Here is a 23,933-nt window from a genome sequence, read left to right on the forward strand (position 1 = left end):
TTAAAGGAAGAAGCACTATCGACTTTATAAAAAAACATCTTGTCTAGAAACCATACGCGGTCGGTAGAGCAGTTCGGTGGATCTTCTTGTTGGCAAGCCATTGTTGCTGTTCCTGAGCCAAAGTATTGAAGCGACAATTCCTGGCGGCCACTTTACGACGAAGTTGGGATACGATCTGGCGAGCGCGAAATCCTCGAAATACCGTTTGTATCAATTGTGCAGCATGACAGCGACGTCGTCGCTCGATTCCGAGGAAATTGAGGTTCAGTGATAAGTCGGTGAAAATCGGTCTTGCGTTTTGGTCATAGATCGTTCGATAGATCACGTTTCGGCGACGGTAGTTGGGCTGCGGCTCTCGAGGTGTGAGCTGTTTTCTACGTCGAGCAGGCGGAGCTGATACTGTCGAGATCAAACTATTTGATGGCTGGACGTTAGTAGTATTCTCGCAAGCTCGTTCTGGTATCATCACTTGCTTTTCCTTCTGCTTGGTAAGTTTTGGTAGAACACGCGAGGGATTACGGAGTGCATCCAAAAACGTTTCGTAGTTGATGAAACCTTGGCGATCAACGTCAAAGTAGGCGAAGAGGTAATCCAGATCGTGATAGGTGATGTCGATGCCGACTTTTAGCAGAGCGCTTCTCAATTCGTACTTCAACAGAAGGGATTCCCCATTGGAACTCGATGCCTGTAACCATTTCTCTAAAGTTGTCAGATCCACGAGTGAAGAACTGTCAGTTGCGTTATCGCTGGTACGAAGCTCTTTCACGCGTGCACGAATCCTGTGGATAGCTCTTGAGGCGTAGTACTCGACGTAGTTGGAATCCATTGCTAGTTCTTTGGCCGTTTTTTCGTTCGGGTTAGTCATAATCTGATCGTACAGTGACTGAAGCACTATGGTTTCACTATCGCCAAGTTCTTTGCAACAATGTGCAGCCACATAGCGCCCCAGATCGTATGCTTTCTTGTATGGCAACCGTTTGTCCAGCAAAACCAGCGCATGAGCAAAAGCTTTGATGTTCATCCTCTCGTTACCGTCACCCAAAACGCGATTTGCACCTAGTCGGCGACACATATTATCCAGAGTTGGCAATCTTCTGGCCCCATCTTCGAAGTTTTGCGGGAATAGTAACAAGGTGCGGAGATACGACCACACCTCGCCTGGAGAAGTTGTTGTTTCTGAATGCATCATCATCCCCTCTGTATCAGACAATATATTCTCATCCAACGGAGGAGCTGAAAAATCACCCGACGCCACAGCGGAGGTCGAAGTTGCTACGTTGTTGCTGCTTCCCGAACATGAATGATTATCGTGGTTTTGGTTTTGATCTTGGGGTATATGCCAGGTTTGGTGTATTAACTGCGCGAAGTCAGCATCACTATCGATACAGGCGCTTACATTCTGACAAAGAATAGATGACACAGGGGTAAGATGAAGGCTTTTAACACAATATGATAGCAAGATACCTACATGATAGTACTCGGCAAACGTTTCGAACGATATGTTGTCGGTAGCAACAGTGATGCAGGCCCATTCTTGAAGAAATTCTGTGAGAGCTTCCAGTCTACTTTGCTTCCCGTCTCGAACTTGTGGCAGAAACCCCACTTCATAATGTTTGACCAAATTGTCAATGTGCACCGACCCTGACCATTCTGGATCCAGTTGACGGAAAATTCTTGTCACTAGATCAAGTCTTTCGCCACTCAACGGTGGCCCTCGAAGAGCATCGAGAAGTTTGCGAGTGTCTATATACCCTCGTTTCTCGTGAGCAAAAGATGTCGCGATCTCCTTGAGCTCGGCTGATGAGATTTTGACACCTAGTTTTCGTAGTGATAAACTGAGTTCAGTGGACGATACGGCGCTCGTCTTGATAGGATTCAAGACTGCAACTATCGCGTTGAGTCCCTGCACTGCCTTGGTTCTTCGGAGTCTCTTGCGTAATCGATCAATAGTCTCCAATTGCTGTGTTGTAGGCTGCGAAGCAGTCTTAGCACTCTGATTGGTTCTACAAGTTCGAGTGCTGGATGCTGTCGTGGGGCGAGAGTTTTTCACAGCATCGACTATTTCTTTCGCAGCAGCTTCGATGTCGGTTGGATCAATTTTCGATGATACAGACCGGCTTCGATTAGCTGCAGATTTTTGGTTCGAACTTGTTCTTCGCTTGTTGCTGCTTGTCCCCTTCGCCGATGCTTCAGTACGGGTGCGACGCTGTCCATGAGGCGGTAACTGCTTGGCTATCGATGAGAGCGTTGGTTTCCATAGTTTTGATCGAGAACGAGTAACAGGAGCAGCATTTCTTATTGTTGCTTCCTTTACAGAGGATGGAGAGATATCCACTGCGCGCTGTCCTTTTAGACGTTTAGAGCTAGAACTCATCTTCGTGGCACCTGATACAATTGAGTGAACGTCATAGGGATCATCATCTACGTGATACTGATCCTCAAGCTGGTTGTCACAGTGGTTGCCATCGCTCGAGGACTCTGGGTTCTTTGCTCTGTCTCCCTTTAACTTGATGAGTTCTAATTTCTTAAGAAAATATTCCGAGAATTTGAAATCCACACTGTTACCATCACAAATCCATTCACCAACTGGGTGAAAGCTTAGTCTCAACTCCTGACCGTCTTTCGCCCACGCAATCACCCAAGCCAGAACACTAGTGATTACCGATTTCACCAAGTCTTTGCTGCAGTTTTGCAGATACTCAGCAGCAACTTCATGTATTTCGATACTTGCAACGTTCTCATCTTCTGATAAAGCTGGTTGTACTTGATCGCCACGTTTCCGAGATGCTAAGCACAGTCGCGTCATATGGAGAAACACTGGGTCCGGCACGAACACTGGTTCATCACTCTGGTTAAAGCCAAACGCACCGAAGTCAGTGATACTGACTGCATTGTGCCGCACAAGCTGCTTCTGGATATGTAATCCCAATGCACTCCAAATGCCTTCCGGGTTATTTACTCCGAGAGTAGCTCGAAATGTAGCAGTAGCTTTGGCCACAATATCTGCAGTTGTAAGCTCAGCCTCCGGATCGGTCTGGTTATCATTCTCCCACAACGAGGTCTTCTTCAAGTGATGCGAGTTTCCAGAAATCCTCATGACATCAACGACGCTGGTGCTTCTCCTCCACAAAGGCGAAATCGGAGAATGGTTTCCAGAATTGAAAACGACTGAAAAATGGGAACCGTCGCAAGAAGTTTCAGGGATGACCACAACAGCAACTAACCATCAGTGAGACGTATCTCGCATAGACAATAAAAAAACTCCCGCAACAAGAAGTCTTTTACCTCGGAAAGTCCTGCAACCTGAGAACATGAAGCTCAAAACATACCGTATCGGTCCTTATTCGTTTCTGCCTAACGCTGCTACTTAGTCTAGAAGCGTTTAGCCACTGTAACGGTCCACAAGATGAGGAGGAGGACGCTCGAGCATGATGGACGGGTTGGCTTCGATGTACTCCTTGATGCTTGTGGCACGATCACCAAGGTACGTAGTAGCAACAAAGTCGTCGTACACATCCTGTAGGTAAGTTAATAACCATCATGTCAGCGTACTCCATTCCAATGAAGGAAATTTGCTGCAAACGCACCTGTCCAAGCTTCTTGACAGCCAGCAGACAGTGGCGAAGGTACACCTAAATGAGAGAAGGTCACACAAATTTCTCGTTCAAGTTGCTACTTTTTACTGGATCCACAGATTTTTTCCCCGTACTCGACACGGAAGGATGCCGCTGTCAGCGTTCCAGCCCCAAATCGTGTTCAACCCGTAGACTTTATACTTACAGTCGAAAGTATCTTGCCCCCTGCGCAACAGCAACTATGTTGGCGGACACAATTCCTTGTAGCACACACTCAGCTGCAACCCCCTACCGTTTGGCAATGTATTCTTCATCGCTCCACCTCGTGCACATCAGCGCCTTCACAAACACCACCAAAGCCTCATCACTTTTCCACTTTCCACCAGTTTCTCAAACAATATACTCAAGGCACCTCGCCTCCAGCACTGCCATCCAGCTCTTGAAACTTTGCACTGATGATCTTGAACTCCTCCTCGCGCTCGTAAAAATCCGGTAACAGCTCCTCGGGGATGTCAAATACGCTGACTAGGAATTTACACCCTGGCGCGGGCGCCGTTGACAAACTCGCTATCTCCTGCCACACCCAATTGACAATTATCACCAACACTCCATCGGATCAACTGCAAAATGATAGTTTATCAGTTGCACCTTCGTTTCGAGGTTGGCAATGCCTCGCTGGAAAAAGATGGAAGCTGGGTGAGCGAACACCCGACGGTAGTCGAGCACGGTCGCCAGGCGGAAGTTGTGCACGCCGTCGCCGAACGTCGAGCGTGCCGACGCCTCTGCATTGGTGTCAAAGAACTATTAGAGGCCGTAGTTTGCACGCGAAATGCTTACTATTTACCGGAGAGGAGCGAGCCAAACCCGACGATCGCCACCATGTTGAAAGTGGCTTCAAAATGACGTGGAATCAGATTACGTGAAAAATCTGATTCTCATGCATCTATCCTGGTTTCAGTATCAGACCATCATTCTTGCTTCACCCAGTTCAGTACGGTTGATGATTGGAGCGCCATGGAGAGCAAGACGCTCATGTTCGGGACCCGTGCGGGACTCACAGATGTCGCGTGGCGGCGTGCGATACATCGGGTGATAGCAAGGATCACTGCACTTTTAGCGGTGTGTGTATTGTCGCATTTACCCGTCGCTGGAGCTACACAGGCGCAGTCAAAGCCATGCCGATTTTACGAGAATCCATTGACACAGGAATATATCGCGCAGTTACGTGACTATGACGCATTGGAGTTCCAAGAACAGCTTGTCAGTAGCTACATCAGCTCTGCAGCGGCCGATTTTGCGCTGGGTATCACTGGACGATCCGAATTCGCACGACAAGCACCCACAGACTTTGTCGTGTTGCGCATATTTTCCTGTGAATTGAAAGCTGATGCAACAGCTGCAAGCAAGAATGTTTGTCATGCGTCTGAAGGAGCAATGCAAAACTATAAAGGCACGGAGCAGATTAAAGCCATCCGAGTGAATAGTGCGTACAGGAATATTGCATTACTGGAACTGGAACAGCGAGACCAAGCACATAAATTGCAGACCGTGGGAAGCAAACGGACAATGAATGAACCTACAAGAAAATTGTTTGGATTGAGGAAAGAGTCACCGCTGCTGGTGGATGAATTGGGGGTGCGGGAGCTTTGGGAACGGGGTTTTAAAGGACAAGGTGTGAAAGTGGGGGTGTTCGATACGGGACTGTCGTCGAAATTGACGAATGTGAAAGAGAAAATTAACTGGACGCATGAGCCAAAGAATACCGACACGGTGGGTCATGGCACATTTGTTGCTGGAGTTATAAGTGGGACGGATTCGAGATGTCCGGGGATTGCACCGGAAGCGGAACTATTCGTATTTCGTATGTTTACTGGGGAGCAGCTTTCGTTTACGTCTTGGTACTTGGATGCATTTAATTATGCGCTGTTTAAGGGGATTCAAGTACTGAATTTGAGTACAGGAGGACCGGACTTCCAGGACCTGCCGTTTGTTGACAAAGTTAAGGAACTAGCAGCGCATGGAATAATTCTGGTAAGACGACTTTATTCTTTTATTGCATGAAAGTAATGAACTAACCAGATTGGCTTTCACCTATAGGTATCTGCAGTCGGTAATGATGGGCCTCACTATGGTTTGCTGTCCAATCCAGCAGATCAAGTCGAAGTCATCGGAGTAGGTGGGGTCACAAAAGACAACGCGATCGCAGAGTTTTCTTCACGTGGTATGACGACGTGGGAACTTCCATTTGGGTCTGGTCGCGTGAAGCCCGATATCGTTACACTCGCTGAAGACGTTCCTGGAGCGGATGCCTCAGGTGGATGTAAAGTGCTTTCTGGAACCAGTGCGTCGGCACCAATTTTATCGGCGTCAATAGCAGTTCTGGCGTCCATGATCCCTGTTGAAGAAAGGTGGAACCTGTTGAACCCAGCATCGATGAAACAAATTTTACTTGAAAGTGCTGACAAACTGGAAGCTCGCTACGATTCCGAGCATTTGGTTCGAAACCATATTTTCGAGCAAGGAAATGGAGTTCTCAACATCTCCAAAGCCGGTCAAGCAGTAGAAAAATTGTGGGCGCGTTATCAAACCGCACAAAATGTCACACGACCAGACAGTGACGTTGTCCCTACCGTCTTGAAGCCAAGCTCTTTTCCGGACAGAATTGACTTAACGGACTGTCCTCGCATGTGGCCGTACTGCTTACAACCACTTTATCACAGTGCGTTGCCTCTTATGGTCAATCTGACCATCATGAACCCTTCATCCGTCGTCGGTACAATCAAGAAGCCACCCCAGTGGATAAACGGCAATAATGGCGAGCATTTGGCGATTTCGACGACATCGCCTTCCGCGATATGGCCGTACTTTGGCTCGATTGGTGTCTTTATTGAGGTTAAAGAGAAAGCTGCTGCCTTTGAGGGTATTGCTGAGGGATCGTTACGTCTGGAGGTGGAGAACGGCATCAAAGTAGACGAGCTGCTTATCCCACTAACCATCAAGATCATTCCTACTCCCCCAGCGCCCAAACGAATTCTGTGGGACCAGTTCCACAACATCCCCTATCCGTCAGCATTCGTACCGCGCGACAACCTGGAAAACCAACATGATCTTATGGACGTAGCAGGCGATCACCCGCACACAAACTACCACCAGATGTGGAACTTCTTAACCGGAGAAGGTTTTTTCGTGGAGATCTTACCGTTTGAATACTCGTGCTTGGATCTTGGAAAATACGGCGTCGTCATGATTGTCGACCCCGAGGAGGAATTTTTTAGAGATGAAATCGTAGCGCTTCAAGCTGCCGTCAAGTACTCGAACGTGTCACTTATTGTGTTCGCTGACTGGTACGACAATCGCATCCTGGATTCCTTGCAGCTTTTCGACACCAGTACTTTAAGCAAGTGGCACGCTATCACTGGTGGATCGAACATCCCAGCCATTAACGAGTTATTGCGTGATTTCCACATTGCATTCGGAGACGGAGTGGTGTACAGCTCCAGCGTTTCACTGATGGATTCAGGCAACGACTCGTCGTTCCCGTACTGGTCCGGATCGTATCTCACAAATTTCCCCGTAGGCGGATACTTGGGCTACATTGATGCTGTCGACCAAAGTGCCAAGACCTTAAATGGATCCGAGAAAACTCTGACGGATGTTCCTGTACTGGGTCTTTATCAAGTGCCTTCCATCTACGGCGGTCGCATCGCGGTGTTCGGAGACAGCTCGTGTCTTGATTCTAATGTGCACCCTGCAGCAAAATTCCGACATTGTTTTGGAATGTTACGTAAAATGTTACATTTCACGAACGGCGCTGTGCTTCCATCCACAAATTCTCCTCAGGACGAATCAGCTAGTGCAGGACTGCAACGTCTTGAGTTGGAATTCGTCGCGGACAAGTCGCAGTTGCACCCGCTGGTGGACTTACAAGACGAGGACATTTGGCATTTACGCGCTCGGTATAATGAGTTCGCTAAACACTCCAAAGTGCTCCAGGCCAGTCAAGGGAGGTCCACTCATCGCAGTTTCTGCAAGTTCTTCGCCAAGGAGCAGTGCATCGAGGCAACTACAGAAAGTGTTACCTGATTCTCACACGTCACAGAGTCACTAAATCGAGGTAAAGCTGCTATTTAGCGACTGGAAAGGAGACCATGACGACGACAAGCTCCGCTGCGGGCTCGGTGGAGTTGTACATGGTCCTGTCCAACAAGAGTGGACGCCAAAACCTGGGCACATATCTGCGCACTGCGTCCGCCTTCGGGACGGCCCAAGTGTTGGTCGGTGAGTGCGAGAATGACTCGTGTCCCAAAAATTCTTGAGTGGATTAACGAAAAATTTGGGTTGCTTGTTTACGGGAGAGCAGTGGGTTCCGAACGCTTCGGCACGCATGGAGCGCACCGAGCGCAGAAATACGTGGACGTCGTACAGTTCTACGACTTTGCAGAAGCTCGCAAGTACCTGAAAACAAAAGGCTGCACCATCTTCGGACTAAGCAACCAACCAGCCGAGTCGTTTGGTACGTACGAGCCTTGAAAGCTTCATGAAGTGTTGTGCGAAGATTTTCCTGCGGAGATTCGCGTCAGGAATCTTTGATTGACTGGGTTGATATCTGTTGTGTGATGTATCAGCGGCCCACGCGACACCCTATGAAGGAACCAGCGCATTCGTCGTCGACAACGAGGTTAGTTAATGAGGCACCCGGCGTCATCTCTTGTACTAATTTACGCTTATTGGTATGCAGTTCCCTGGGCTTTCGGAGGAGCAGCGTGCTATCTGCGACCACTTCGTCCATGTGCCTTTCCATGGTGAGCAGACCGAAGCTTCCAGTCAACTCACACTGGACACTACAGTGATCACTGCAATTACGCTACATCACTTCACTGCGTTTGCACAATTCCCTGTTCGTGCAATCGAAGCTACCAGTACTCAGGGCAAGTTCGTACTGGACGCATATCCGACGTTCGATCCGGCACACAACGAGCGCGGCCAGGAGAAGGCAGCGATGCGTGAAGCCAAACGCGCCAACGCCGACGACGGACTGTCAGAAGAGAACGGTCTCGGCAGCATGTTTGAGTAAAAAAAATGGAAAACAAAAATGCACGCTGCTCATATTAAGTTATCGGTCCGGGCGACTCAGCAGTCGGGAAGATAGAGAAGAAGGCCGCCGAGTCGCTCCCTTTGGTGCGGTCTCCTCTGTCTTTACAATTTTTCCACTCTTCCGTCGAGTTTTGTTGTCGCCTTTGCGGTGATAGTGTCTGCGTTTAAAAATGCGCAGTCCGTCAGTGTCTATACGGTCCTGTTGAAGCCCATGAGGTGCATGTCGAAGGCGTGTTGCGTCGCCTGCTTCCTCTTGCGCTCCAGCAGAACTGCTTCACACAAACGGCAGGTTTTGATCTTGTCATCCGGGTCGTCGTCGTCCCGCACGAAGGGGATCGCACTGACAGCGGCTGAAGGTTTTAAGCACTGCGAGCAAAAGAGCATCCCGCAGTGATAGCAGTTGCATTGGTGGGCGCACATGTGCATGCCCAGTACCTTCTTCATCATGTTGCCGAACGCCTTTTTAGAGTTAATCAGCGTCGGGGACTTGCATCGCATGCAAGTGCTGCGTTGTGTCATTGGCAGATAAGCCGGCGTCTTGTTGATGCTGCGTACCATGAACTGCTTGACGCGATTGGGCGCCACTTCGTAGCACATGAGTCCGTCCGTGTTCAGCTGCAACATCGACGCTCCAAAGGCGACCAACACTCCAGAAATCACGGGTAGATCGCGACGCGCAGCGAGATGCAACACAGCGACACCTTCGGCCTCTGTGTTCGGGTCGGCTCCGGCTTCAAGCAGCTTCACAATGAGCGTCGGGTTGTCGATCTTGAGCGTGAGCATGTGCACGGCTAGCGGCGTGAGGCCGCGTTTGTTCTGTGCGTTGACATTGGCGCCTGCTTCCAGTAGCCTCTCAGTGATGGTGAGGCACATGGGGTGCCTCCAGTTGCCTGTGGCGAAGTGCAGCGCTGTGTTGCCGTTAAAGTCGGGGGCGTCCAGTAGCTCGTCGATACTCTCGTGCTCGAGTAATGCGTCCAGTATCTGTACATCGCCCTTGCGTACGGCGATGTGGAATGGCGTCTGGCCGTGATTGGGCTCGCGTAACGCTAGCAAAACGGACGAGATAGTGGAGCCCGTGCTGGTGATGCTACTGGAGCGCGTGAAGCTAGCGGAGGATGAAGTGATGGACGTCTCCAGTGCTGAATCGCGCACGTTGTAGCCGCGCTTGTTCAGCAGCCCAAGCATATTTCTGAGGAAAACCTCGTCTGCGGTTGCCTTACCAGTCCGCATGGGCGTCATTGGCGGTCGGCCTGTGCTGCTGGCGTGGCTGTGGTTGTTAGTCTCCTCCTCGTCCGAGCTGACCACCGTGCCCTCCGACGACTCGGGGGTCACCTTGGGAACCGTTAGCGGCGACTCCACGTCCTGCAGGAAACTCGAGTCTCGCAGGTCAACCATCGCCATTGGGCGATTCATTCTCTGTCGGTATAGAAGTCCTCACCGACCCCCAGCCGCGTGGGTTTCTTCTCGCTAATGCAGAAATGCCGATACAAAAGCGCTTGCTCCGTACTCCCACTCCGAATAGTGCGCTGTGGCGGGATTAGGCTGAGAAATGTCAAGCGTGCCACTGTCTTCCGTTACCGCATGGTGTGCAAAACACTTTAATTGCGTGTTAGTAATAACGACAAATATTGAAGGATTATTATGGCTGATATTCACCGTCAGTTATTATCATACTTTCAGATACCATTCTTGAAAACGTACTACCGTTTATAATACTTTTTCTGTCACTAACAGAAATGTGTTGGCAAAGCACTGAACAAGCAACAAGTTCAGTTGAGATTAAGTATTAGTACGTGTTTTAGTACTAACACATTAATTTTACTACTTTCAAAAATAAACGAGTATTACTTTTCAATACTACAACTTGCTTACATGAAAAGTATTACTACATGTACTCGGAGAGCCAAGTCGGTGGCTGGAGTACAAAGCACTGTACATTGCCAGTCACCCCGCGCCTTTCTGCGCTAACTGCTACAATGACTTGGACACTGTATGCCAAAAGGAAAATCATGATTTGGCTTGTGCCCGATGGTACTGAAGTATTTTTTGCAGTGGCGACGTCATTCGCAAAGACCTTGGCAGCGCCGCTGGATTTGAGCTGCTGCATGTAGCTTCGACACTCTCTCACGGCCACGTCACTAGCAAGATGAAACTTCAGAAACCACAGAAACGCCTCAGCGTTTTGGTAGCCGTCATACCATGAGTCGTGGCAGGTTCTTGTCAAAGCAGACGGCTGTGGACTGGCGTTCTGCTTGGAACGGCAGATCCCAGCCTTGACTCGCCAGCTGTGGCAGCTTCAAAAAACGGCCCAAGATCGCAAACGTCGAAATGGATCGAGGCTCGATCATCATGCCTCGATCCATGATTCTGAATCGTTAATTCATCGGTTATCGGCAGCATGGGCGGTAGCCGACAGTGTGGAATTCGATGAGCAGTTTGAGATGTCGTAGTGAACTAGGTGTTGGTAGTAGTAGTAGTAGTAGTAGCAGCAGCAGTACCAGTATTATTATGTAGGACTTCTGTTTGTAAAACAACATGCCACATTCGGTAAACCACAGTCGATGGAAAATATGAGCTCCGAGTTGCTGACATCGTCACTTTGAAGCGACGGCATGGCCAACACCGATTGTCGCTCGTGGCAATGATCTGATCGAGCGGTGGTTGCCACTCTCCCACTAAAAGTCTAGTCTCGCACTCGAGCTTGCCCGAGTTAAGGCTCTCTTTGCAGCCAAGTTGATTGTCGACCGGAGATCAACGATCGCAAGCTTCGCCTGGACGATACAAGGAGACAGGCACAAACTGCACGCTATGAGAACCACCGCAAAGGGATCAACATGCGACCGGCGCGTGGAACCACCTAGAAAGCTCTTGCTAGTAACGAACGAGGACCTGCAACTTTACTTCTGACGAGCACGTGTTGTAACAACCGCTCTCCCTGAGGAAAAACGATCAGCGGTGACTCCAGCTCAGAAACCGAATAACGACGCCAACGACTAAAGATGACGACGATCTCTGTTGTGAAGCTTGTCTTGCCCGGTTAAAGTGGCAATCGGTGTACTTCCCCAACGTGCCGCTGGAGACGAATATATTCTCTACGATGACGTGGGGTGATCGCGATGTGCCGTCATTTATCGGTGCTTCATTGGTGAGCTCTGCCAACAGCGACCTAGAGGCCGGTAGGCTCATGCTTGGTTAGTGATGATCTTTTTTGTCCAATCAGGCTGCTCGTTTGTTTGACAGGGTCCAATGTGACTCATTCGACAAAAGACGCAGCCGAGATCAAGCAAGACTCTGCCGCAGAAGGAGAACAGTTCCATTATGGTCGGAGTACTGCGCGCTGCTCCGCTGTTAGCGGTTGTTACGCTGGCTTCGCTTGTGGAGGCGAAGGACCGCTGCACGGCCATCATCGTCGGAGCGAAGGTGCATTACTTCCACAAGCGAAAATGGCACCGATATTGTTGTTGACGCAATCTAATGCAAACTGCAGGCATCGACTACTGGCACCCCCATGACGACTCATACGAACGACTGCTCGTCTTGCGACTTCCGTATTGCCAAGGTGCCGGCCCAGACGCATGAGGACGGCGCTCAGCACGACGTCGTGCTCGCAGCCTTCGACTACCCGCGATATGGTAAATCAGATTATTAGATCCTACATGTACAACGTTACAACATTGCTAACTTCTGTATCATTATGCTGTCAGTGGGTGGTGCTCGTGGTAAGGAATATCTCCCGGAAAATCTAGATACTCGCTTCTATAACTGGACTACGACGCCTGCTATCGGCAGTATCCCAGAAGTACCTCAAACCTTCGCGTACATTGAAGGAGCCTATGGTATCATCAACGAACACCAGGTGGCTATCGGTGAGAGTACGTGTCCCGCGCGGTTCTGGACTAAACCGATTACCCAAGGGGGCGAAGCTCTGTTTGATGTTGGAGAGCTTTCTCGTATTGCACTGCAGCGTGCGCAGACAGCACGTGAGGCTATTCAGCTGATGGGGGATCTAGCTGTGCAGCACGGATACTACGGTGCTGTATGGGAAGGAAAGGACGTGTATGATGAAGCTGGTGAAGCGCTTACAGTAACAGACACGAAAGAGGCGTGGATTTTCCACATCCTACCAGACGACACAGGCAAGTCGGCTATTTGGGCTGCCCAGCGCGTCCCAAGCGACCAGATCAGTGGTGTTGCCAACCAATTCGTGATCCGTGAGCTGGATCTAAACCGCCCGTCGGATTTTCTGGCGTCTCCTAACATCCACGACGTGGCCATCCGTAACAACCTTTGGAAGCCTGACGAGGGCACACCGTTCGACTTCACTCGTGTCTACGCGCAACCTCGCAAGGATACGCACCAATATTACTCTACACGTAGAATCTGGCGCTTGTTCACGTTGGCTAACCCGGAGCTTAAGCTGTCTCCGGAGACCGATGTGCTTGCTAGCGACTACCCGTTCTCCGTCAAGCCAGCGTCTCCTCTGTCCCCTCGAGACATCATGCGCTTCCAGCGGGACCATTATGAGGGCACGCCGTATGATATGACCAAGGGACCGAAGAGCGGCCCGTACGGCGATCCTAACCGATACGACGCGGCGCCGAACGGCGACCTTACTCAGGAAGACATTGATCGTGGTCACTTCGAGCGGGCGATCTCGATCTTCCGTGCTAGCTACTCGTTTGTATCCATCTTGGACCCATACAACCCGGACAACGCCTTCCTCTGGTTTGGCCAGTATGCGCCTCACGCCACGACGTACACGCCTGTGTTTGTACAGTCGACTGATGTCCCCAAGCAACTCGCGCGTGGCTCGTTGTATGCTTTTGACCGCGAGTCTTCTTTCTGGATCCATGCGCTGGTTGGAAACTGGGCGGCTCGCTTCTATTCGTACGCCCGTCCGTTCGTTGCCAGAGTGCAGGATGAAGTGGAGAGTCACGCTGACGGTATGCTACGTAGCGTGCTGATCGAAGCTGCACAGCACAAGAGAGAAGGGGGCGTGCCGGCCATGGTGGAGTTTCTCACGAAGCAGAGCGAGACGTTCGCTCAGCGCGCACACCGAGCCTCGTCGGATCTGTTCGACTACCTGGTTACGGCATTCCACGACGGCTACCAGGTCTCCAACTTTTACGCTAAGATGCTCACGGTTCAATCCATTTTCTATCCCAAGTGGTGGCTACAGCAGGTGGGGTTCTTCGATGGCGCTGAGGACAGTGGAGACGCTGAGCCTGACTCCACTGAGACTGCTACTACTGCTCCTGCGTCATCAAGCAGCGGAGCGACGGCCACTGCCAAGACCGTGATTGTCGAGGTCGCGCACAAGGGCTCTGTATCGTACTTCACTACGACTGTCCTTGTGATCCTCTCTGGTCTCGCTGGCCTCTTCCTCGGTCGCAAGTTTCACGGACCGCTTACGAATAAGAAGCAGGGCTACAGACCGCTGCAGTAGTGCAATGTTCTGTTTAGGTTGTTGCCTTCAACATGTGTAGCCATCTCAAAATGAATCATGCTCAGAATGATGGTAAAGGCTGACGCACTTTTGGTACCAGTTTTATGGTACCTTCTGGAACACTTCGATTTATTCGTCCTCAGAATCAAATTAACTTTGTAACCAAGATGTCGACTGTGACTCTCCACGTGTACGACCTGAGCCACGGCATGGCGCGGCAACTGTCGCCGGCGCTGCTAGGCAAAACCATCGACGGTGTGTGGCACACGGGTGTGTTGGTGTTTGGCAAGGAATACTTCTTTGGTGGGGGAGGCATTCAAGCCATGGCGCCGGAATTGGTGGTGCAGCGTTATGGCATGCAGCCCGTGCGTGCCATCACGCTGGGCGAGACGAGTCGGACGCAGCAGCAGCTGGAGCAGTTCCTACGTGAGAACAGCTCTCGCTTCACGGACGCCACCTACGACCTGCTGCGCCATAATTGCAATAACTTCTCGGACGAGGTGTCCATCTTCCTCGTGGGGTCAGGCATTCCGCAGTACATTCTGGATCTACCCAATGAGGCACTCAATTCGCCATTTGGGTACGCACAACTGAATCTATGTGCGTGTTATTAAGAGGAACGTTTGAGCTGACATAGATGTATTTATGTCGATAGAGCAATGCTGAGACCCATGCTGGAGAACATGAACAACCAAATGCACGCGGCCCCGGGCGATCAGCTCTTCTCGATCCCGTTCAACGACCCATCACGTGCCAATTTAGCTGTACCTGCTGCCCCCTCGACGCCTGGTACGACTCCATCAGTGGATTTAGCGTCGCGTCGATTTAAGATCTCTGGGTCTCCTGCGCTTCACTTGGACAAGATGGTGCAGCGCATCAAGGAACGTAACACTGAGAAGCTGCTGTCTGAAGACGAGATATCGGCGCTTGATGCGTTGTCGGCTCAAGTCGCCGAGGATAACAAGGAAGCTGACTCGACCAAAAGTGCCGAATGGTGGAAGATTGCCAGCAAATTGCTGGCTCAAGGACACGAGTCCACGTTCTTCTTCCCGACGTTAGGCTTGACTCGCGTGCTGTTACTGCAACCGTCTAGCACGGATGCTGTGACAGAGAAGAATGAGTGCTTCGAGGCTATTGTGCACGCCACAGAAGTCGAGCCTTCACCACTGACGTCCGCTCAGAAGACTCTGCTACTCTCTGTGCTGTTGAACGCCTTCGCCAACCCCGGATTCAGCGACATGGCTCTCTCCGGGTCCACACGTTTCCTGCCTTTCGTGTTTGCTACGATCGCTGATACATCCTCTAGTCAAGAAACTCGAGTATTGAGTGCTCACATCATTAGCAACTGCTGCTTGGCAATGAAGATCGGAGAGGAAGTGGTGGTCACCACCATCGTCTGCGGCGCTGTTGAGACGCTGGATCGAATCTCGAGGCTCCAGTCCTCTTCTGCTGTACAACAGCAAACCATCGAAGGAATTATCGTCGGCCTCGGTCGTTTGCTGCACAACTTTGAAGCTGCTCGCAGTCTGTCGGTCGAGCTTGGTCTCGCTGAAGTCATCCGACGCCTGAACGTGACGCCAGGCCTCAACGCCATCCAGCCACTGCTCACAGAGGTCGTGCAATTGATTTAGATAACATGCATTGCTCTTGGATTGAAGTACATATAACCCACTTTGCAATTAAGAACTAACTTGTAACCGAGCTGCTAACTTACATGGGACAAAAAAAATGTGGCTCGTAGATAGATAGCACTGTGCTACTGTATATGCCAATCCTAATCAATCCTCACTCACTTTCGTATCCAAGCTCCCCTAGCGAAACCCTCAGCAGCTCTTTCCTCTGTCAACACCATGCAGCTCGTGAAGCAGGTCAAGTCCTTTGGGGGCGTCATCAAGCAGTACTCGCATGAGAGCGCCACCACCAAATGCACCATGAAGTTCAGTATCTTCCTGCCGCCGACCGCCAGCGACAGCCACAAGGTGCCTGTGCTCTTCTACCTGGCAGGGCTCACGTGCAACGATGAGCTGCTGTTTGTCAAAGCCCCCGAGGCGCAGAAAGTGGCGGCTAGCCGTGGCATTGCCATCGTCACCACGGACACGAGCCCGCGCGGAGTGAGCATCCCCGGGGACGAGGACAACTGGGATTTCGGCACAGGTGCTGGCTTCTACGTGGACGCCACGGAGACCAAGTGGGACGAACACTATCGCATGTACTCGTACGTGACCAAGGAGTTGCCGGCGCTTATCGCTGCCAACTTCCCCGTATTGGAGGACAAACACTCCATTATGGGGCACTCCATGGGCGGACACGGAGCTCTGGTGCTCGGAATTCGCAACCCGGTACGGAGATTTGCTTTGCTGTCTGGTTAACATTGGTACTGACATCTGCGAGTGCTATACAGACCCAGTACAAATCCATTTCGGCGTTCGCGCCCATTTCGCACCCGAGCCAATGTCCGTGGGGAATCAAGGCCTTCACGGGCTACTTAGGTGTCGATCAGGAGACTTGGAAGGAGTACGATGCGACGCAACTTATCCTTAACCAGGGCCCGATTCCCCAGTCGATTTTGATCGACCAAGGTCGCGAAGACAACTTCTTACACGACAAGCAGCTGCTGCCCGAAGCTTTCGAGGCAGCCTGCAACTCGGTGGGCCAAAAGGTGACGCTCCGCATGCAGGATGGATACGACCACAGCTACTACTTCATCGCTTCGTTCGTGGAGGAACACGTCAACCACCACGCGGACGCTCTGCTCCAGTAAAAAGCTGAGCTTTATGAGTCAAGTCAAGACTCTAAACCGTACAAATTCAGAGAAATGTCAAGTGAAATACGAAGCTTCATAGTTTAGCTATCGTTTAGAATTGTACTACTTCTACTACGTTTAAGGAAAAACTATCATGTCTGCAGCGGCTCTTGTTGAAGAGAGCCGAGGCCATTAAAATTGGACGATGAAGACATTGTGATGTCCTGTGATGAAGACGAGATAGGCATGCATGGTGCGGAGCAGTACGGTCCCGTAAATGATAACTCGACTGACTCCTTGCTTGGTGACGATGCCGAGACACCAAGAAAGGGACTTGTGTGTGCTGGAGGCGCAGGAAGGGTTCCTTTAAGCCGAACACGGCAGGATTGGTCGAACGTCATGTCTCCGAAGACATAGCGGTATTCACAGAACTCTGGGAACTCGCAGTGAGCGTGGCGGTAGTTCCAGTAGCAGTCACTGTCGATGACCGGCGGACGAGAGGACTGCATCGTTGTTCAATACATTGAATGAATTTGTTAGTTTTCACATAGCACAACTTGTCAAGAAGCGATGGACTTACCTTGTCCGAGTTAGTTTTGCCGTTGAAAATGTGACGCAACTCGGCGCGTAGCTCACGAAGAAATGCCGGATTGGAGAGAATGTCACGGTGACCTACCCCATCGATTTCCCACACGCCAGTCTGCAATGAAGAGACAAATACAGCGTTATTACAGTGGATGCTATGAGCAATTTTCTAGTTCTGTAATGTACATACCGACTGAGTCACTCCGTCCATTTCTTTGGAGCTCTCGAAGAATGTGATCCTGTCGCGGTTAAGTGGTCCGAAGAGCCCAGCGAAGAAGCCCGCGGTGCCACTGAAAGAGGAGGATCCGTCGTCTGCCTCGCAAATGGGCAACTTGCCATTCAACAGCGAGTATTCTGCATGATGATTGCTCGCGTGTCGTACAGCTCGAACCCGCGTGATGTTTTCAGCCGAAAAATAAACGGATTGTGGAGTTTGGGTGACACGAACGGAGGATCCTTTAGAGCCCAGCCAAGTGTGAGCCCAGGAGAGCGAATGGTAAGGCACAGTGCCATCACCCGTTTTACTGCAGGTTGGCTCTTGTCCTTCTTCATTCGTGAATTGCACCTGGAACCAGTGCCCGGGTGTTTCCGAATTTTCATACTCGTAAAATATTTTGGTCTGCATGAAAAAAAGTAAGATAAACTTGCCATTAACAAGGGTTTTCGATAGGGCAACGTACTGGAACATTGACGCCGTAAACGCTGTAGACCGAAGCAATCGGAGGACGTTCCCAGGGCTTAAAGAAATCGAGAACGGGATCCTCCGCGTAGAATTTCTTGCGTAATGTCTCCAATTTACCGAAGATCGGATCGTGCACAGACATATCGCGGAAAAGCTGCCCCGAGGCAACGTCAGCGCTGGTGTAGTTACGAGACAGCACTGGGTCATCATTTGGAATAACTCCTTGTTGGGAGTGCACAGTAATCAGAACTTCGTTGTCCTTGGGCGAATTTAAACCCGAAGATATCGGCATGAAACTCAAGATGGAGCCTACATATTGAGATATCGTCAATACCAATAAACAAAAGTCTTATGTACAAGTATAACCGTACCGAATGACACAACGAGCTTGCGCATTTCGCTCTGCGTGATTGGTAGGCCTTCCGTGAGACCTGAAGTGATCAGCTCAATTGATTCAGCACTTCCGAGTAGTGGTGATCCGACTGCAAAATACGCCGAGATGTGGGCATCGATCCACTTTTGCCAGTTATTCCTTCCCACTTCCTCCTTCAGCCATTCGAGGAAGTAGCGGAAAATACCGTTACCCATCGAGTGCGCAATCACGACAAGTCCACCTTTGTTGCCGTCCAGCTCCACTGTGTACTCAACTAAGCGCAACACACCTCAAATAATTAGCAACATGTTACCAACTCCAGCACCAGACCACTTACTCTTCTTCTTTAGAGAATAAAAGTACTTATCGCGCTCCTGCAACTTGCTAGGCGGCAACCTCCAGTCGTACGTGGCCACAACCAATTGATCAGGGTCCAACTCGAAATGGTCCACCAAATCGTGAATAATACTGCGCCACACCGTCGACAGCGGACCCGTCACAATGCCTGGATCCAGCTCAGACACCGCTTCAAGGCCTTGTGCAGCTCTACGGATTGTCCATCAAACAGCAAAAAAAAAAAACTCATTAGTCGAACTTGTCCACTTACTGAACTGTATCCGCTGATCGTACCGCAACTTGCACTCGAGCTCCTCCTGTGTCGTGATGTCCAGCTTCATGCATCGGATCCAGCAATCGCTTTGCGCCAATATACGCGCTACGTCGACCCATAAGCGGTCACCGAACTTGATGTCCCGGTATAAATTCTTGCGGAATCCTGTCTCACAGCGGCGATGGCTCCAGGACTGCAGCTGTGACGACGCAAAGCCCGGCATGAGCAGCACGGGGCGCGTCCGCATCACGCCTTCCTTGGCAAAAGCCACCGCTAGCATCGACGCCAGCAGCAGCAGTCGCACCAGCATGTTCTTCTCTACGGAATGATGATAAAGTGTGCGCCAATCGTCGCAGCAGACGACAGCCGAGCCTTTCGACCAGTTTCACTGCAGGACGGAGACCATTGTCAAAATGCGTAGGCTGATTCGGAGCAGTTGCCTCACTTTGTGTAGGTATAGAGTAGAGACAGGCCATTTTGATGACTCTGCTGTTTGGAACAGATGTTTAGGACGAGTGACGTCGCCAGTAAAAGGCATCTAATAAAAAATAGCATTCTTGGTGGCTTAGCAAGTTGCCAGCAACATGACCTTCTACTGGGAGTGCGCGGAGTTTCCCTTGGCAGTGGCACCATGGTGCAGCGATCCGAGACGGCAGCAAAAGGTTCTCGCCCGTGTGGCCGTGGCAGAGCAGCGGACGCCGGGCTTTGCGCTCCGTTTCGACCTGGAACTGCTTGAGGAGGCAGAGATGCTGGGTGATCGTAGCGTGTTGACGTCCTATATGCACTTGATGCGGATCGTGAACCAGCGGCAGATGCTATGTGCTTTTGAGTTTGCGTTCGTCGGAGCGGGAGCGGAAAGGCGACGGCCGGGAGGGGACGAAGCAGACGTATTATTGGACCAGAGACTGAAAAAATGGCTGGCAGGTGGCGGTCAGGTGCCAGCGCCGCCCAAAGAGGAGCTAGTGAGGTGGTTGCTGTCTTGGATGGTTATCACCCCGACAGCAGTGGACGTCGACAGTGATAAACAATCAGATGAGTGGATCGTGCTCATGTGCGGCGAGAACGGTGCTGAGTACGCGGTTGAGGATAGCGACATCGACTTGGTTTTCAACGAGTCAGGCGATGCGAGTGATCCAGTGTATGGAGAGGACCATGATAACGACGGGAATGATGGCCATTGTGATGATGCCAGTGGAGAAGAAACGGAGGACGGCGACTTGCCACCTCCGTATGAAGAAGTTGAAGTCGCTGAGTCAGAGGATTCACTAGACTCAAAATCTGAAGAGAAATTTGGCTTTGAAAAGGAAAAACAAGCGAGCCAACATAATGCTAATCAACTATCGGAAACTACTCGTGTTAGCACTTCAAATCGGAGTTTACAAGCGCAGGATCAAAATGCAAAAAAGCAATCGAAACGACCATCTTCGATCCGCAGTAGCAGTAGCCGAAGTCTTGTGAGTACTGCAAGTTCGACATCTTCATCTAGATCCGAGAAAAAAGAACTCAAACTGACGACAGTGCGATTAAATCCACGTCTCGACTCGCTGGATGTGGTTAAACTTGATGAGGAGCCATCCTATGTGTGGTCAGATGCCCGTCAACATTTTCATAAGGAGCTTGGTACATCGCGGCGTGACGTGCAAACTGCTAAGCAACAGCACGATAAAGCTGAAAAACTGGCGAATCTGCGTCATACTCAACTATTGAAAGACTCGGCTCGCAAGCTCCGTATGAACGAACAGAAGCGTCGCGATGCTCAAGCAGTCCGGCAATTAATCGCGGATACATTGGAGTATCGTGACGAGTTGAATGCGATGGAATCTCGTTTAAAAAAAGCAACGATCGCTGCCCATCGTGACCAGGAGCGAGTGAAACGCCAGGCTCGTGTTGTCATCGGCAATACCGAAAAGACCTCACGTGGTGCTATAAGACTTGGCTCTGGCCCCCTGTCGAAGGAGGAAATGGAACTAATTCTTGGTAGTACTCGAAATGGAAACGCTGTGTATGATCTTCACGGTCGTCGCCGCAGTTTAGGAGAAGCGGATCAGGTGGCAAAAGAAACTGCTCTAGAGAGCGCAATGCGCAAGGTTCGACGTCTTGTTTTGGAGTCAAAGAATGGTATCGAGACTTTCCGTCGGTATGACGTCGATCGTAGTGGAACACTTAGCTATAGTGAGTTTCAGCGGATGCTGCGTGAGAACGGTACCGGAGATTCTCCTGAATTAACACAAGAACAGAGTTTGGCGTTTTTCAAACACTTTGATACCGGCAACATTGGCGAGGTACACTACAAGGAAATGCTTTGGGGATTCTTCAAGTGGGAAACATTTCTCAAACGGTGGCATGAACGAACGAGTGTAAACACAGCAGTACCAACGGATCGCGAAGTAAGGCAGCCATTTAGAAAATATGATCCAAGCAACCGAGGAGTGTTGCCACTCAAAGAGTTCCAATTGGTCTTGGATCATCTTGGCGTCGCTCTCGGCGACACAGACGCTAACTTACTTGCTATGAAATTTGATGCCGGTAAGGGCGGATATGTCGACTACAACAAATTCCTGAAGTTTGTGAATCTTTCCGATACACAAGATGAGTCATCATTTGCTGAACCTACAGCACAGCCAGACTTAATCACTCGTACAGCCCCACCTGGCATGAAACGTATTTGGATGGAATTGCAAGAGCTTTCATCTACGCAAGTAAGACTCCATCGTCTACTTCAAAAATGATCTATAGTTTTCAAAACTATAGATCATTTTTTAAAACTAAGTTTTAATCCGATTGTCCGTTTGACATACTTCTGCTCAGAAAGTTATGCATGGCAGAGGCCGATGGCTTTGTAGGAGAGGATACTGCTTCTTTAGCTGGGAACTTTGGATTCACTTCAAGCAGCTCATCAGGTCGGTAGAGAAGTCCTGCATCTTGAAGCCTACCAGCGGCTGCAAACTCGCAGCAAGGGATTGGGCAAGGAAACCAGGTTTTCCAAACATACGTCTATTTCATTCTACTATCTGCGAAATCCACCGACGCTAAAGTGGTTGCAGTGTTTCAAGTGGCCATCGAGGCTGATATCGTGCACACTCGGGGTCGCTACGCATACCCTTTGCGTATCGCTCGAGCCCTGCCCAAGCAATCATGACGCCATTGTCAGTGCAGTATTTGGCCGGCGGAAATACGGCTACCACCCCTTCTTCTTCTGCTGCTGTCTGCATGCGACCTCGGAGATACTGATTGGATGCCACACCGCCGCATACAACCTGGAAGCGACAGCGACATTGGTTAGTTCTGGGCACAAAGTAAACTTTCTGCACTCCACGCAATGGCAGACGTACGAGGCTGGTGATATGATCCCCCAAGCGGTCTTTGCTCCATTGACACGCTCGTCGCGTTCGAGTTATCAACTGGTCTACTGCTTTTCGCTGATGAACAAACCACGTGCAAACGGATTAAACATGTTAGCCGAGGTTTCATCCAGGTAATATCATGAACCAAAATCTACCTGGAAAGAAGCACACAAGTCCTCCTTCATCTTTTCGTCTAATTCGCCAAGCTATGGAGATGACGATTAGTGCTGAAAAAAAAAATGAAACATCACGGTAGTCCCTCCCACCTTCTTAACCTCTCGAAGCATAGCAGTTTTGATTCCGGAGTAAGAGAAGTCACAGTCCTGCGATGCTTTAGGTTAAACCTGCACTGAGGACAAGTGGAAGCTAACAATCTCACCTTTCGATGCTTCATAGGCTCAGTGAATGGGAAAGCACGATCGTCGCCGCGCGCAGCCATGTCCTCAATCAATTTGCCTCCATGGACTCCCTTGCCGCCTGAGGCAGTAATGTCCAGCATTCGAGCCACCTTATCGTAGGCTTCGCCAATGGAGTCGTCGAGCGTATTGCCCAACAGCTCATAGTCTCCCAGACTTTTGGCTAGCACAAGGCAACAGTGACCCCCAGACACTAGCAGCACGACGAAAGGAAACTCTGGTCGCGGGGTTTCAAGCTGTAAGAAGCACACAAGAACAACAATTAATTAACTAGCGGTTAGCTATTGCCAGTCGACACAGAGCTACGTACTTGTGGCAACCGTGACACTAGGACGTGGGCCTGCCATTTCAACACAAGCGAAGTCAGCTACTGCTAAAAAAAAAATCATATCTCGTTTTCTTCGATAGTTGCAGCACCTCCAGGTGATTGATCTGCAGGAACGCGATGTCCGGGTTGTCAAGGCAAATCTGGCGAGCCGTCCGCAGCCCCACATCCAGACATGGAGCAAGTCCCGGACCGGAAGTCACTGCAACTGCCGACAACTGCTGCAGACTTTCCAGTCCACTAGACAATAGCACGTTAGTACATGCAGACACAATGAGCTCAGCACCACGACGCTAGTCACCTCTGCTCAATGGCAGCGTTGATCACATGCGGAAGGTTTTCCTCGTGCGCTCGCGCAGCAAGCGCCGGAACGATCCCTGCAGTGGCAGCATGGCACCATCAGATCGCATCTAAGTACGACATTTTGCAGCGCTAACAATTGTCAAACCTCTCCACTTGGCGTTGAGCTCCCACTGCGACGAAATGACGTTGCTCAGCACACGTCCGTCCTGGTCTAGCACCGCTGCCGCTGTGTCGTCGCAACTACAATGACCAGCAGCATCTTAGTAGCCAATTCCAGTCCGATGTAACTCAGTCTTATTGCAGCTCCAAGTACCTGGTTTCGATTCCCAGTAGATACGACGCATGGCGCGTCGCCGTCGGCCGCAAGCACCGCACTCTTGCCAGCCGCAGCATTATTGACGCAAACGAGACTCATGTACGTCACACCATTTCGTTAA

The 23,933-nt window shown here is 50.5% G+C and overlaps 12 protein-coding genes across 17 annotated transcripts; 6 read left to right on the top strand and 6 right to left on the bottom strand.

The window, feature by feature from the left end:
- Positions 1-43: 43 nt before the first annotated feature.
- On the bottom strand, positions 44-3,097 carry PPTG_06092 (hypothetical protein; the record flags this gene model as incomplete). Its single annotated transcript, XM_008899865.1, has 2 exons — positions 44-1,399; positions 1,469-3,097. The coding sequence occupies 2 exons, from the start codon at positions 3,095-3,097 to the stop codon at positions 44-46; spliced, it is 2,985 nt and encodes a 994-aa protein (XP_008898113.1).
- Positions 3,098-3,382: 285 nt separating this feature from the next.
- PPTG_06093 (hypothetical protein) lies at positions 3,383-4,456 on the bottom strand (the record flags this gene model as incomplete). The annotated part of the gene is made up of 7 exons (XM_008899866.1): positions 3,383-3,517; positions 3,588-3,632; positions 3,710-3,800; positions 3,868-3,914; positions 3,988-4,149; positions 4,224-4,357; positions 4,420-4,456. 7 exons carry the CDS (start codon positions 4,454-4,456, stop codon positions 3,383-3,385), a joined length of 651 nt encoding a protein of 216 aa, XP_008898114.1.
- A 133-nt stretch (positions 4,457-4,589) lies between these two features.
- PPTG_06094 (hypothetical protein) lies at positions 4,590-7,658 on the top strand (the record flags this gene model as incomplete). The annotated part of the gene is made up of 2 exons (XM_008899867.1): positions 4,590-5,606; positions 5,673-7,658. The coding sequence occupies 2 exons, from the start codon at positions 4,590-4,592 to the stop codon at positions 7,656-7,658; spliced, it is 3,003 nt and encodes a 1,000-aa protein (XP_008898115.1).
- Positions 7,659-7,723: 65 nt separating this feature from the next.
- On the top strand, positions 7,724-8,649 carry PPTG_06095 (hypothetical protein; the record flags this gene model as incomplete). Its single annotated transcript, XM_008899868.1, has 4 exons — positions 7,724-7,853; positions 7,936-8,088; positions 8,201-8,253; positions 8,314-8,649. 4 exons carry the CDS (start codon positions 7,724-7,726, stop codon positions 8,647-8,649), a joined length of 672 nt encoding a protein of 223 aa, XP_008898116.1.
- A 6-nt stretch (positions 8,650-8,655) lies between these two features.
- On the bottom strand, positions 8,656-10,174 carry PPTG_06096 (hypothetical protein). The gene has a single exon (XM_008899869.1). It carries the CDS (start codon positions 10,080-10,082, stop codon positions 8,859-8,861), a length of 1,224 nt encoding a protein of 407 aa, XP_008898117.1. The 5' UTR covers positions 10,083-10,174; the 3' UTR covers positions 8,656-8,858.
- Positions 10,175-10,861: 687 nt separating this feature from the next.
- Positions 10,862-11,032, bottom strand: PPTG_21817 (hypothetical protein; the record flags this gene model as incomplete). The annotated part of the gene is made up of 1 exon (XM_008900005.1): positions 10,862-11,032. The coding sequence occupies one exon, from the start codon at positions 11,030-11,032 to the stop codon at positions 10,862-10,864; it is 171 nt and encodes a 56-aa protein (XP_008898253.1).
- A 792-nt stretch (positions 11,033-11,824) lies between these two features.
- PPTG_06097 lies at positions 11,825-14,282 on the top strand. 2 transcript variants are annotated; one of them, XM_008899870.1, is made up of 3 exons: positions 11,825-12,089; positions 12,157-12,301; positions 12,374-14,282. In XM_008899870.1, the coding sequence occupies exons 1-3, from the start codon at positions 11,988-11,990 to the stop codon at positions 14,113-14,115; spliced, it is 1,989 nt and encodes a 662-aa protein (XP_008898118.1). In that variant the 5' UTR covers positions 11,825-11,987; the 3' UTR covers positions 14,116-14,282. The 2 variants fall into 2 exon arrangements, with proteins under 2 accessions (XP_008898118.1, XP_008898119.1); XM_008899871.1 differs by having other exon boundaries at positions 11,825-12,301.
- PPTG_06098 (hypothetical protein) lies at positions 14,254-15,919 on the top strand. Its single transcript, XM_008899872.1, has 2 exons — positions 14,254-14,695; positions 14,771-15,919. Exons 1-2 carry the CDS (start codon positions 14,283-14,285, stop codon positions 15,744-15,746), a joined length of 1,389 nt encoding a protein of 462 aa, XP_008898120.1. The 5' UTR covers positions 14,254-14,282; the 3' UTR covers positions 15,747-15,919.
- On the top strand, positions 15,781-17,072 carry PPTG_06099 (S-formylglutathione hydrolase). Its single transcript, XM_008899873.1, has 2 exons — positions 15,781-16,454; positions 16,517-17,072. Exons 1-2 carry the CDS (start codon positions 15,966-15,968, stop codon positions 16,874-16,876), a joined length of 849 nt encoding a protein of 282 aa, XP_008898121.1. The 5' UTR covers positions 15,781-15,965; the 3' UTR covers positions 16,877-17,072.
- PPTG_06100 (hypothetical protein) lies at positions 16,932-19,555 on the bottom strand. Of its 3 annotated transcripts, XM_008899874.1 has the most exons (7): positions 19,129-19,555; positions 18,836-19,044; positions 18,497-18,772; positions 18,124-18,434; positions 17,634-18,062; positions 17,439-17,558; positions 16,932-17,361 (listed from the first exon to the last, which is right to left on the bottom strand). In XM_008899874.1, exons 1-7 carry the CDS (start codon positions 19,416-19,418, stop codon positions 17,011-17,013), a joined length of 1,986 nt encoding a protein of 661 aa, XP_008898122.1. In that variant the 5' UTR covers positions 19,419-19,555; the 3' UTR covers positions 16,932-17,010. The 3 variants fall into 3 exon arrangements, with proteins under 3 accessions (XP_008898122.1, XP_008898123.1, XP_008898124.1); XM_008899875.1 differs by having other exon boundaries at positions 16,932-17,558; XM_008899876.1 differs by having other exon boundaries at positions 18,497-19,044.
- A 94-nt stretch (positions 19,556-19,649) lies between these two features.
- On the top strand, positions 19,650-21,912 carry PPTG_06101 (hypothetical protein). Its single transcript, XM_008899877.1, has one exon. It carries the CDS (start codon positions 19,693-19,695, stop codon positions 21,835-21,837), a length of 2,145 nt encoding a protein of 714 aa, XP_008898125.1. The 5' UTR covers positions 19,650-19,692; the 3' UTR covers positions 21,838-21,912.
- Positions 21,913-22,082: 170 nt separating this feature from the next.
- Positions 22,083-23,920, bottom strand: PPTG_06102 (hypothetical protein). 3 transcript variants are annotated; one of them, XM_008899878.1, is made up of 10 exons: positions 23,810-23,920; positions 23,642-23,736; positions 23,495-23,570; positions 23,286-23,433; positions 23,179-23,208; positions 22,832-23,104; positions 22,719-22,775; positions 22,608-22,658; positions 22,441-22,527; positions 22,083-22,365 (listed from the first exon to the last, which is right to left on the bottom strand). In XM_008899878.1, exons 1-10 carry the CDS (start codon positions 23,887-23,889, stop codon positions 22,138-22,140), a joined length of 1,125 nt encoding a protein of 374 aa, XP_008898126.1. In that variant the 5' UTR covers positions 23,890-23,920; the 3' UTR covers positions 22,083-22,137. The 3 variants fall into 3 exon arrangements, with proteins under 3 accessions (XP_008898126.1, XP_008898128.1, XP_008898127.1); XM_008899880.1 differs by having other exon boundaries at positions 22,608-22,775; XM_008899879.1 differs by having other exon boundaries at positions 22,719-23,104.
- Positions 23,921-23,933: the final 13 nt, after the last annotated feature.

This window comes from Phytophthora parasitica (genome assembly GCF_000247585.1).
Source record: "Phytophthora parasitica INRA-310 unplaced genomic scaffold supercont2.8, whole genome shotgun sequence".
Lineage (NCBI taxonomy): Eukaryota > Oomycota > Peronosporomycetes > Peronosporales > Peronosporaceae > Phytophthora > Phytophthora nicotianae.